This window comes from Eschrichtius robustus, chromosome 5 (assembly GCF_028021215.1).
Source record: "Eschrichtius robustus isolate mEscRob2 chromosome 5, mEscRob2.pri, whole genome shotgun sequence".
Classification (NCBI taxonomy): Eukaryota; Metazoa; Chordata; class Mammalia; order Artiodactyla; family Eschrichtiidae; genus Eschrichtius; species Eschrichtius robustus.
The window spans coordinates 131,371,625-131,384,835 of record NC_090828.1 but is presented as its reverse complement, the minus strand read 5'-3'; the positions used below and the strand labels follow the sequence as shown (position 1 = coordinate 131,384,835).

The window sequence follows — 13,211 nt, the reverse complement described above, 5'->3', positions numbered from 1 at the left end:
CTACTGTTATTTAACAAAGTGAGACTGGAGTATGAATTGACTGAAATGAGAGCTCATTTCCCTTCTGAAAGTTCCATCCCTTCCTTCAAAGAGAGATAATAAGGACCTACTGTATAGCACAGGGAACTCTACTCAATACTCTGTAATGGCCTATATAGGAAAAGAATCTAAAAAACAAAGTGGATATGTGTATATGTGTAACCGATTCACTTTGCTGTACACCTGAAACTAACACAATATTGCAAATCAACTATACTCCAATAAAAATTTTTTTTAAAAAAGTGAACCAATCAGAGCATTCTCTCCAGCCTGGCCTCTGCTATCCCATCTTGAGAAAGTCATGGATGAGTGGTCAGGGTTGGCCTTAGCAACACGTGTCCACCAGGAAGCTTCACTGGGGGTTGGTTCACACACATTTATTTAGTGCCTCCTGTGTTTGGCCCTCTGGTGGAAGGCTGGGGGGCTAGGAGGACAGCGGTAAAAAAAAAAAAATGACTTTTCAAACACAGGACTTGCTTTGGAAGATTGCAGTCTATTTGGAATCACACACACACATACACACATCACTGATACTAGAAAAACACTAACAGAATTGCAGGCATTCTCTGCTGTTATGGACTGAATTGTGTCCCCCCAAATCAAAAAAATGGAACATATGATTTGCCCAAACCAAATCGTATGTTGAAGCCTTAGCCCCCAATGTGATTGTATTTGAAGATCAGGCCTTTAAGGAGGTTATCAAGGTTAATGAGGTCGCAAGGGTGGGGTCCTAATCCAATAGGACCCATGTCCTTACAAGAAGAGGAAGAGATGCCAGGAGTGTACATTCATGGAAGAAAAGTCATATCAAGACACAGAGGGAGACGGCCATCTGCAAGGCGAGGAGAGAGCTCTCCCCAGAAACCAATGCTGTCAGTAGCCAGACCTTGGACTTCCAGCCTCCACAACTGTAAGAACGTAAATTTCTGTCACTTAAGCCCCCTGGTCTGTGGTGTACTGTTATGGCAGCCCTAGCAGACCAAGACACCTGCAATTCACATTTTTCACTTCTACACATCTTGCTCCCTTTTCAAGAATGGCCATTCCATCTAGGGGTCAACGGTAGCTGTGGACACTCCCCTTGCTTGCCCCCCACCACTTCTTGGGATCCCATCCCAAATGTACAGTGTCTGGGATGCCCAAAACCAAGAGCAGAGCTAGTCTAGGTAGAGCCTTTGGGTAAATTAGATCAAGGCCCCTCCTCTGAGTCAAGGCTGCCCTGGGGGAGGGGGCGGGGGGACACAGGAGGGTGAGGGGACAAGACTTGTAGGGAAATCAGAAAATAGGGCCCTTTGCTCCGCGCAGGCTCTGCCCGTATGAGTCTAGGCCAGCAGAGCCCCCCACCGTGCTGCTTGGCCTGACGTCCTTGTGCACAACCCTATACAGGTCATAAGTGTCGGTCCTAATCCAATGGACCCGTGTCCTTACAAGAAGAGGAAGAGATGCCAGGAGTGTACGTTCACAGAGGAAAGGTCATATCAGCACACACAGAGAGATGGCTGTCTGCAAGATCCAGTCCAAACCCTTGACGCCCCTGTTCCATGGCTGGCTGCTCACCTCAGGCCAGAGCTGCTTCAAGAGGAAGGTGGCAGCAGATGCAGACACCAGGACAGTCAACACCTGGGTTCCTCCCCCTCTGTCCCCGCCACCAGCTGCAGCCCTGGTCCCACAGGCAGCCACGTTCCACACTCACCACCAGCCCTGGCACCTCAGCCCAGACTAAGTCTGGGTCCTCCTCTGACCTCCTTCAGCACCTTTAACCACTGGGCCTTTGTCATCCCTATAAGGCTGCAGGGGCAAATGACTTAATGTCCCCAGAGGTACTTAGGAGGGAACTTCTTACGTTATCTGTTTGCTAATTCTTACTGGTAGAGACTCCCCCTGAGAGGCTGCCAGGGTGGTTGGGAAGGGGCGGGGCCATCACGCCTCAGTTCCCCAGTGGCCCCCACCCCCAAGGCTCTCTGCCCAAGTGAGGGCTCTAAGTGCTCTCCCAGAAAGGGCCACTGTGCAAAGCTAACATCGTAGTCTTACCCTAGTGGTCATACTCATTTGGAAGGATGTCCCATGTAATCACACATTGAAAAATCTGGCTCAATGCTGGTTTTTTAAAAGTATGAAAATGCACCAACACTCTTGTGGGGAAAATGTTAATTCAGAGAGTGAAGGGTGGTGACGGGGCTCGTCTTCATCTCTCCTCATTCCTTTCACCCTGTTCATGACCAGCTCAAAACTAATCTCAACTCCTCTGATTCCGCTTCTGAGGATCAAGAATGAAGGTGGCACCATCATCCAAAAGTCTGCAAATAACAAATGCTGGAGAGGGTGTGGAGAAAAGGGAACACTCCTACACTGTTGGTGGGAATATAAGTTGGTGCAGCCACTATGGAGAACAGTATGGAGATTCCTTTAAAAACTAAAAATAGAGCTGCCATATGATCCTGCAATCCCACTCCTGGGCATATATCCAGAGAAAACCATAATTCAAGGAGATACATGCACCCCAATGTTCACTGCAGCACTATAGCCAGGACACGGAAGCAACATAAATGTCCATCGACAGATGAATGGTTAAAGAAGATGTGGTACATATATACAATGGAATATTACTCAGCCATAAAAAATAATGAAATAATGCCATTTGCAGCAACATGGATGGACCTAGAGATTGTCATACTAAGTGAAGTAAGTCAGATAGAGAAAGACAAATACCATATGATATCACTTATATGTGGAATCTTAAAAAAATGACACAAATGAACTTATTTACAAAACAGAAACAGGCTCACAGATGTAGAAAACAATATCATGGTTACCAAAGGGGAAGACAAGGAGGGATAAATTAGGAGTTTGGGATGAATATTTACACACTACTATATATAAAATAGATAACAACAAGGGCCTATTGTATAGCACATGGAACTATATTCAATATCTTGTAATAACCTATAATGGAAAAGAATGTGTGTGTGTGTGTGTGTGTGTGTGTATATATATATATATATATATATATATATATATATGAATCACTTCACTGTACATGTGAAACTAACACAACATTGTAAATCAACTATACTTCAATTAAAAAAAGAATGAGGGTGACATACTCCATCTTGGACGTGATCATAGACTGGGCTTATCAATAGACAGCAAACTGCACCAAAAGCTTGGTATGGTTTGAAAGATAGGTGTGTAAAGACCTTCCAGCTAAAAAACTCCCTGTCACACAGCCACCACTATTGCTTTATTTCTTTGGCCTCATTCTTGACCCTTTTAAAATGCAACCATTCCTGGGAGCAACGACGTAAGAAGCTTTTTTTTTTCAGTTCACTTTTTTTTTAATTGAAGTATAGTTGATTTACAATGTTGTGTTAGTTTCAGGTGTATAGCAAAGTTATTCAGTTTCATATATATATATATATATATATGCATATATATACATATATACATTTTTTTCCAGATTCTTTTCCAAAGAAGCTCTTGCAGTTACACAGCAGGACGGTGGGCAAGAGAACAGACTCTGGAACCAGGTTAGGGATTCACATCTTGGCTCCTCTGGCACTCACTGGTGTGTGACCTTGGGAAGGTTATTTATCCTCTTCTCGAGCCTAATTTCCTCATCTGTAAAATGAGCATAATCATAGTACTTTCTTCAGAGGCTTACAGGAAGTATTAGGTGAGGTCATGTGTAAGTTGGTTAGCCTAGTGACTGACATGGAGTAAGCAATCAATACACAACATTAACTATCATTAGCCCTTCATACTCAAGTATAAATTAGTCTATCAGCTCTGTGTCTTTGAGGATGACAGACATTTAGACGTGGTTGGTTTTAAATTAAATGACCAAAAAGTCAGTGATTCTGGCCTCTCCCAGTTGTCATCCACCTTCTCTCCAATGTCACCACGCTGAGGCAGATGTCACCTGCCCTCCGTCCAAAGGAGCCATTCTCACTGCAATGCCACCACCCCCTCCTGTGTCTTGGGGACCCAGGGTCCACAGAGAAGGTGAAAAACTTCACTTTATCCAAAGTTTAGCCAAGGACCTGTCCTTGGCTTTGCCTGGAAACTGATCTGTAAGGCAGAAAATACTGAGAGTTGTTGAAAAGCCAAGTCCAGAGCACTTCACTGAAGGCAAGGTGAATGTGGCTGAAACCCTGTCCCTCTCCAGTGGCTGTAAATTTGATTTAATCAAAAAAGCATGGGTTAAGGATTTAATGGAAGCTTGTCTCCAGCTTGGAAAGAAGAGTAAAAAGGGAGCGGCTATTGACATTTTTACTGCCTAGCGGAAGACGCATGTCTGGCCCAAGTGAGTGAATCTATCAGCATTGGGAAATGGATGAGGCACCGATCAATCTCCCTCCCCCTCGAATGGAGCTGGGCAGTGTCGCCCATCAAGCTGGTCACCAGGTGGATGCCAGCAGCTCTGCCTCTGGACCTACAGAGCCAATAAGGGCACAACTGTGCTGGAATTTGTTTGAAAACCTATGAAAAGGGTGTATTCTGTCCCCTGTCTGATATGGGCAGCCTTGGAGATTTGAAGCTGAATCCCCCTAGCACACAGGTGAATGCGTGTTCCTCTACAAATTATCTAAGATAGCAGAAATGCCCTCCCCCACTGTGCCCCCAATTCCAAAATACCTCTTCCACCTTTATTTTTTTTTTAATATCTTTATTGGAGTACGATTGCTTTACAATGTTGTGGTCCTCCACATTTAGAGTTACTGCTTTGAGACATCTTCCTATTTTTCTTTTTAAAACAATAAATATTCTGGGAGTGATCATAAAATAAAATGTTATCATATATTAATGTCAGAGGGTGAATTCGTTTATGCAGTTTCTCTCCCGAAGGTGGAGAGTCAAAGACGCTGTTGGGGAAGGTTTTGGTATTAGATAGAAGAGTAGAGATGGCTACCTACCAGTACGGACCCAAGTTCCACGTTGTTGCTGGGGAGCCAGCCAGGGACTACATTTCCCAGCTCCCCTTGCGATTGGGTGGCACGGGGACTACATTTCCCAGCTCCCCTTGCGTTTGGGCGGCACCTTATGTCTTGCCACTGGAATGTGGGTGGAAGTAATACATGTCACTTCGGACTGACCTGGTTGAGTATGGGGTTCATTATTCCCACACGCTTCCCCCACCTGCCAGCTGAGTGACATCAGGCCAGCCTTGTTATAGCAAAAGGTGGCAAAGTCATATGATGGAAGCAGCTTGGGTCCCTGAGTCACCCCTTGGAAGAGAGCTGCCTGATTCTGGAGGGACTGTGAGATTTGGGGGTGGTTTGTGCAGCTCTCAGCATCACCAGCCTCAAGGGAGGGGCACTGGCAGAGAACAGGCCTGACTGTGGTGCTCTCACTCGTCCTGCTGTGGGGAGTGGGGGGGGGGGGCGATGGGCACTTTTGGAGAAGGGGGGAGGGTGCAGGGCCAGCAGTATATTCACACTGTGGTCAAGAATTCCCAGACAGTAGCCACCCCGGTGAGGTCACATGAGGTCACTGGGCAAACAGAAAGAACAGGAATCTGATGTTCCAAAGAGGAGTTGTTTGATCAGAAGAAACTTTTTTGTATTTGGTTGAGAGTGATGGGCTGTTTTCCATCTTTATTTCGGTTTTGATTTAGCCCTTACAGTGCTTTCTCGTTTTTCCATGTGTGGCAGGCAGAATAATGGCCTCTCCAAGACATCCACGTCCTCATCCTGGAACCTGTGAATGGGTTCGGTTACCTGGCAAAGGGGAATTAACATCGCTACCTTAAAATAGGGTGTTAACTTAGATTATCCTGATGAGACTAATCAGCGTCCTATTATTAAGTTTATGATAATTCACAGGTGGTTTTTTGAGGTATAATTGACAAATAACATTATATTCGTTTCAGGTGCACAACATAATGATTCAATATTTGTATATATTACGAAATGATTACCACAATATGTCTAGTTAACATCTGTTCACCATACATAACATACAGAATTTTTTCTTGTGATGAGAACTTTTAAGATCTACTCTTAGGAACTTTCAAATATGTAATACAGTATTATTAACTATAGTCACCAGGCTGTACATTACATCCCCAGGACTTACTTACGACTGGAAGTTTGTACCATTTGACCACCTTCACCCATTTCATCCACCACCTACCCCTCCACCACTGGCAACCACCAAAGTATTTTCTGTATCTATGAGATTGGGTTGTTTTTTTGTTTTTTTGTTTTTTTCAGATTCCACATATAATTGAGATCATACGTTATTTGTCTTTCTCTGTCTGACTTATTTCACTTAACATAATGCCCTCAACATTCATCCATGTTGGCACAAATGTCAAGATTTCATTCTTTTTTATGACTGAATAACATCCGATTGTGTATATGTGGTACATGTACCACAACCATTTTATCTATTCATCCATCAATGGACACTTAGGTTTCTTCCATGTCTTAGCTACTGTAAATAATGCTGCAATAAACATGGGGGGTGCAGATGTCTTTTCAAGGTAGTGTTTTCATTTTCTTTGGATAAATATACACCCAGAAGTAGAATTGTTGGATCATATGGCAGTTGTATTTTTAATACTTTGAGAGACATCCATACTGTTTTACATAATAGCTACACCAACTTACATTCCCACCAACAGTGCACAAGGGTTCCTTTTTCTCCACATCCCTGCCAACACTTGCTAGTTCTTGTCTTTTTGATATTAGCCATTCTGACAGGTGTGAGGTGATATCTCATTGTAGTTTTGATTTGCATTTCCCTGATGACTAAGGATGATGATTAAGCACCCTTTCACATGCCTGTTGGCCATCTGTATGTCTTCTTTGGAAAAATGTCTATTCAGACCCCCTGCCCATTTTTTTTAATCAGATTGTTTGTATTTTTGCTATTGATTATTGAGTTGTATGAGTTCTTTATGTATTTTGTATATTAACCTTCATCAGATACATGATTTGCAAATATTTTCTACTATTCAGTAGGTTGCCCTTTCATTTTGTGAATGATTTTCCTTTGCTGTGCAGAAGCTTTTTAGTTTGATGTAGTCTCACTTGTTCATTTTTACATTTACTGCCTTTGTTTTGGTGTCAAATCCAACAATTCATTGCCAAGACTGATGTCAAGATTACCACCTAAGTTTTCTTCTAAGAGTTTTATGGTTTCAAGTCTTACATTCAAATCTTTAATCCATTTTGAGTTAAGTTTTGTGTATGGTGTAAGATAGGGGTCCAGTTCCATTCTTTTGCATGTGGACATCCAGTTTTCCCAGCACCATTTATTGAAGAGACTCTCCTTTCCCCTTCATATATTCTTGGCTCCTTTGTCATAAATTAATTAACCATATATTTATGGGTTTATATATGGGCTCTCCATTCTGTTTCATTGATCTATGTGTCTGTTTTTATGCCAATACCATACTGTTTTGATTACTATAGCTCTGTAATACAGTTTGAAATCAGGGAGCATGATGCCTCCAGTTTTGTTCTTCTTTCTCAAGACTGCTTTGGTTATTTGGAATCTTATCCAATGTTGTGTTAGTTTCAGGTGTAGAGCAAAGAGATTCAGTTATACATATATATATATTCCTTTTCAGATTATTATATTATTATTTAATATAATGGTGTTATTAATTATAAGCCACGTTTTCCATGCGTGTTGATTCTCTCACAGAGAATGCAATCTGTCCTAATGATGGACAATTCAGGCATCAAAAACAGAGGAGTGAGGAAAACTGGGGGCATAAGGGAGAGGTTTGGCCCTTGAAATCACCCCCTAAACAGGGCCTGCTGTTCAACCAAACTGATGACGACTTCAAGCGCCTGGCTCTCCCAAACGCACAGGACCTGTGGGTTAACCAGCCACCTCTGGGGTAACGGGCAGAGGAAAGTTACCCCAGCCACCTCGGCCTGCTGATGGGACAGAGGGAGTGCACACCGGGCTTCAGGCACTCAGCATCTCCCAGCTGCATCTCACAATCCATTTAGCTTATAATAGCAGATATGAAAATTTCATCAGGTTTGCTGCTTTACTCTTGTGAAATATTAAACATTAATAAATTATTCAGCTCAACGTAAAATACTACAAATGTTCATAGGTTTGATCAAGAGGTATTTCAGCAGCCCGTTTGTTACAGGGTTATTTCGGGCAAAGCAATCTGCTCCAGGAAGAGGTTTCTTTTTTCTTCTTCCATTATTTGTGTTCCTTAATGGGGAAATGTCTATTCTGGGATTCAGGTGCTACAGATAAGTACATAAGGATGCAGAAATTCTGCGTATGGAGCTGCTCTACACATTCGGGGATGGCTGCGGGCAGGATCTGGACACTGTGTTGGGAGGAAAAGAATAAGCTGAAGCAGGGGCGGGGGCGGTGGCAAACTTAAGAAAAGTGAGGCTGGACACAGAGAACAGACTAGTGGTTGTCAAGGCGGAGGGGGTGGGGGAGGGATGGAGTGTGAGTTTGGGGTTCACAGATGCAAACTATTATATAGAGAATGGATAAACAACAAGGTCCTACTGTAGAGCACAGGGAACTTTATTCAATATCCTGTGATAAACCATCATGGAAAAGAATATGAAAAAGAATGTATATATATGTATAGCTGAATCACTTTGTTGTATACATGAAATTAACACAACATTGTAAATCAACTATACTTCAATTAAAAAAAAAAAAGCAGTCTCCATAGCCATTCTTTCTGCACACCCACCTCCTCTGGATTTGAGGGTCCTGCTTCCCCAGACCTGGGCTCACTGTTCACAACACCAAGAAGGTATAAAATGAGACCAGCTTTCATGTGGTCGGACAAGGCATCCTTGCTGTGGCCAGCTTGGCAGGGCTGAGCGTGACCCTGGAACTACGAGGACGAATAAAGGACAGGCCCATCTTTAAGGAGCCCACCTTCGGTTGGGGGTAACAGAAACAAAAAAGTGAGGCACAAGCTGGTAAAGGAAGCGGTCAAGGTGCGTGGGGCCATGGGGGCCAGAAAAGGGAGCTAGTCACTCGCCTGGGGCATCAGAGGACATGATCTGAAGGAGGGGTCATTGAGCAGAGCCCTGAGAGAGGCTGGAGTTTGTGTCCTTCCTGGGGAAGGAAGGTGGGACAGATGGTGGGTGGGGACATTGGCCTCCAGGGCTTTCCCTGTGGGCAGGAGGGGACTGTCAGTAGTGCAAGGTGTGTCAGGATGCCTCTGGTGCTGGTTGGGCTTGGCAAGAAAGACGTTCAAGTAGCAGCTAGTTCTGGAACTCAGGTGGGCAGCCAGCTCATATATCTGTCTGTGTGTGTGTGTTTGTGTGTGTGTGTGTGTGTGTGTGTGTGTGTGTGTGTGTGTGTGTGAGGGAGGGAGGTTCTGTCAATGAGCAGCAGGAGAGGGGAGGGGCCAGGCTTCTGGGTGCAACTCTGGCACTATCAGATAGAAGGCTGTGCAGGGGCCCTGTGTACAGTTGTGCGGGCTGTGCACTGCCCAAGGATGCCACATCTTAAGAGAGTACCAGGGCTTCCCTGGTGGCGCAGTGGTTGAGAATCTGCCTGCCAATGCAGGGCACACTGGTTCGAGCCCTGGTCTGGGAAGATCCCACATGCCGCGGAGCAACTGGGCCCGTGAGCCACAATTACTGAGCCTGCGCGTCTGGAGCCTGTGCTCCGCAACAAGAGAGGCCGCGATAGTGAGAGGCCCGCGCACCACGATGAAGAGTGGCCCCCGCTTGCCGCAACTGGAGAAAGCCCTAGCACAGAAACGAAGACCCAACACAGTCATAAATAAATAAACAAATAAATAAATAAAAATTAAAAAAAAAAAAAGAGTACCATTCACATAACAGAAATCCTAGATTTATATGTCTGGTGTACTAATTCTGGAAAATGGAAGTAAAATGTCTCATATTAATAAATATTAGAAAATGGTGACAGTTTTACAATGAATGGAAATGAAGTGTGTTAAGGGGAATCTTTTTTGATCTGTGCAAAGGTACCATGTAGGTTCCCAGCAACCCTGAGGTTGGGCATATGGACTAGACCAACCCATGATGGTGGGGGGGGGAGCAAGAGGGGTGCCCTGGGCTCCTCCCTGGCACACTCATGTGTGGTCCACGGCCCAGCCCCACAAAACTCTGCCTCCTGCATCCTTTAGGAACGATGCTCCTGAATTCTTCGTCAGGTCCTGGGGTGCCTCCCTCACGAGGATGCAGGCAACTCGGGGGAGAGAAAAAAGGGGGAGCCTGGTGGTACGAGTACCTTGTCAGAGATCCTGAAAATGGTTTAGGTGAGAGGAGGGGGCGGGGCAGCAGCGTTGGGGTGGCGGCGGGGCAGCAGGTTGGGAGGTGGGGGCGGGGCAGCAGGGTTGGGGAGGGGGCGGGGCAGCAGGATGGGAGGCGGGGGCGGGGCAACAGGGTTGGGGCTGGGGCGGGGCAGTAGGGCTGAGTGCTGTTCAGAGTATGGAAAGAAGAGTGGAGACTGGGGACCCCTTGAAGGCAGGAGCTGGACCTGGATCGTGGGACCTGTTGCACTGAGCACGTTTTAAAGCTGGGCCTGGCTGGAGAAAGCTGCCAGTCCCTCCTTTGCGGGGTGTTGCAACTTCCAAACGCTTTTCACTGGAACCTGGGTCCTGAAATACCCGTTGCAGATTTCTGGCATCTCTTGGCGCCATCTCTCGTTTTCTTCCCCAGATACGACGTGTTCAGGAGGCTGAGCCGCGGGATGTTTAGAGAAGCAGCTGCAAGGCTGGGATCGGAATCTCGTCTTCCAACCAAAGGCCAGGAGTCTCGCGTTCTTAGGGTGACCCCTTTTCCAGGAGGCTCCTCGCTTCCCAGCTCGCAGCCGTCTCCCACTGGGCCAGCCCTTGGGCTTGTCGAACAAGCTGGTTTCACATCCAGCCTGACTTCTCTCTCGGAAACGGCCTCAGCCTCCTAGGATAGCACAGCTGGTTCAGCCACTTCTGGTCAATTCACCAAACACACACGCCCAGGCCATCAGGAACCACTACGGCCACAACCCAGTCCTGTGATGAGGTTAAAGGAAAGCTTCTGAGGTAAGAGGAAAGCTCACTCTCGGGACACCTCACTTTTCTTTTCTTAAAAATTTATTTTATTGAAGTATAATATAGTTGATTGATAATGTGTTAATTGCTGCTGTACAGCAAAATGATTCAGTTATCCATATATACATTCTTTTTCATATTCTTTTCCATTGTGGTTTATCACAGGATATTGAATAAAGTTCCCTGTGCTCTACAGTAGGACCTTGTTGTTTATCCATTCTCTACATAGTAGTTTTCATCTGCTAACCCCAAACTCCCAACCCACCCCTCATCCACATCCCGCCCCCTTGGCAACCACAAGTCAGTTTGGAGATAGCTTTAAATGCACTGATGTTTAGGAAGGACGCGGCTTCGCTGTCAGGGCTTGTGTCTTATATTATCCTCCTTCCTGAGGAAGATGGCCTCCGAGGGCTGTCAATGCCCTCCTGATAACCAGGCCTCCCCGTGGGCCAGATTTCATGTTCCTCCTGGCTTTACCGCACGAGGTCTCAGGGAGCCATCCTCCCTTCTCCAGGGAGTGGAAGCTAATGGTCGCTTAATTCAATAGTGCTCGTTGTAAAGCACTGGCTAATAAAAAGCATTTATAGAAAATCCCGTGGAGGACTTCACATCCGCACTCCCTCCGTAAAAGCTTGATAGCTTCCCAATGTGACACGCTCACGTGGGCGGAGCGGCTGGCGGGGCCCTGCACCAGGCTCCTAGCAGAGCATCTAACCGCTTCCTGTCTCCCTGTGGCCCCTAACCCCTTCCTCCACCCTCACTCCATCTTCCCCATCCTAAAGTGGTGTTTCTAAATGAAACCTTTCTGGTGAGCTCAAACTCTGACCCGTTCAGGAGGAACCATTTCCAAAGGCAGCGTGTCAACGTAGAGCAGCTGTGGCATTCACAGGGGGTTACTTTTGCCCAGCCAGGACCCCTTTGAAGAGCCATGGACAGCCTTCCCAGGAGGACCCTGGGCCCAGAGGATAGGACAGGCTGAGATTGTGCGATGGAACGACAATGGGGGGAGGGGCGCCTGGGGCTCAGAGTCGGGCTGCAGGAGCCTGGACCAGAGGAGAGGTGGTGATGTTGGTCCAGCACCAGAGAAGAGAAGGTGGCCTGTGGGGGGAGCCACAGAGAGGCTGGGTTGCTTGTCCTGAGAAAGAACATTCCAGAAATCAGAACTTTCTAAGTAGTGGAGGACTCCTCTAGAGATGCCAGCTCCGTGAGAGAGGGGACTATTGGTCTTCATCACCACGCTCTCCCCAGCTTAGAACAGTGCCTGGTACCCAGTAAATCACAGTGACTTCTGCTGAATGAATGAGCGGACCAATGATTGAATGGACATGATGACCTCACCCGCAAAGGAGATGTGGGGACACCACGTGCCAGGCAGAGGGCCTTGGTCATGGTGGTGCTAAGTCAGAGGTGGTTGAATGGATGCCCCCAAAAAGCATCCCCAGGCCAGGAGCAGAGTGAGCTTGTGGCCTGCTCCTCCTGAGCGACACCCTGCCGCCTTCCCCCATGAGCTCTGCAAGGCCCAGCCCAGGGCACGTCCAGAGCAAGCGTCCCATCATGTTTGCTGCCTGCTTCCTTCCAGGACCCACGCAGCCAAGCCAACCAGGTGCAGGGGGCTTGACTTCGAGATGATTCTGCATCCATCTCGGAGGCATATTCCAGCTCCAGCAGGTACGATAGCCAAACCTGATGGTACTAAAATAGTGTAGGAAACGGGGGCCTGGTTTATAATATCGTCTAATTATTGTTATCAAACCTGATGAGTAATTCTGCCATACAAACCCTACTCCCTGGGTCTGGGATCCTAATGTTTCAGACAATCCTGAATGTCCAATCTGTACGTCTTGGAGGTTGGATTTTAAAGTTCACTGGTAATGGAAACTGACACCCTTCCTGGCACGTGGTGGGGCCCCATGGCAGTTAGCTGATGAACCCCTGGGAGAGTGAAAACACACATTCCTTTCGACACGGTGTTATTGTGGGTGGCTGTGTGCCCAGAAGCCCCCAAAGCCATGTAGGGGTGTGACCTACAAAACCAAGAGGATTATGTAGACAGCGGATCTGCCAGGGGCCCTTAGGCATCATTCAGTTCAACCGACAAAAAGGAGGAAGCCTACCTTTGGGAAGACAGATGGTCCGAAGGGCACGCTGGCTCCACCGC

General features: G+C 46.5%; 1 protein-coding gene across 1 annotated transcript in view; it reads left to right on the top strand.

The window, feature by feature from the left end:
* The window catches only part of LOC137764652 (TIP41-like protein), a 38,236-nt gene extending 30,341 nt beyond the window's left edge, over positions 1–7,895 (top strand). The window contains exon 2 of the mRNA XM_068543692.1: positions 7,803–7,895. Coding sequence (XP_068399793.1) covers positions 7,803–7,895 — 93 coding nt within the window. The remainder of the gene's footprint in view (positions 1–7,802) is intronic.
* Positions 7,896–13,211: the final 5,316 nt, after the last annotated feature.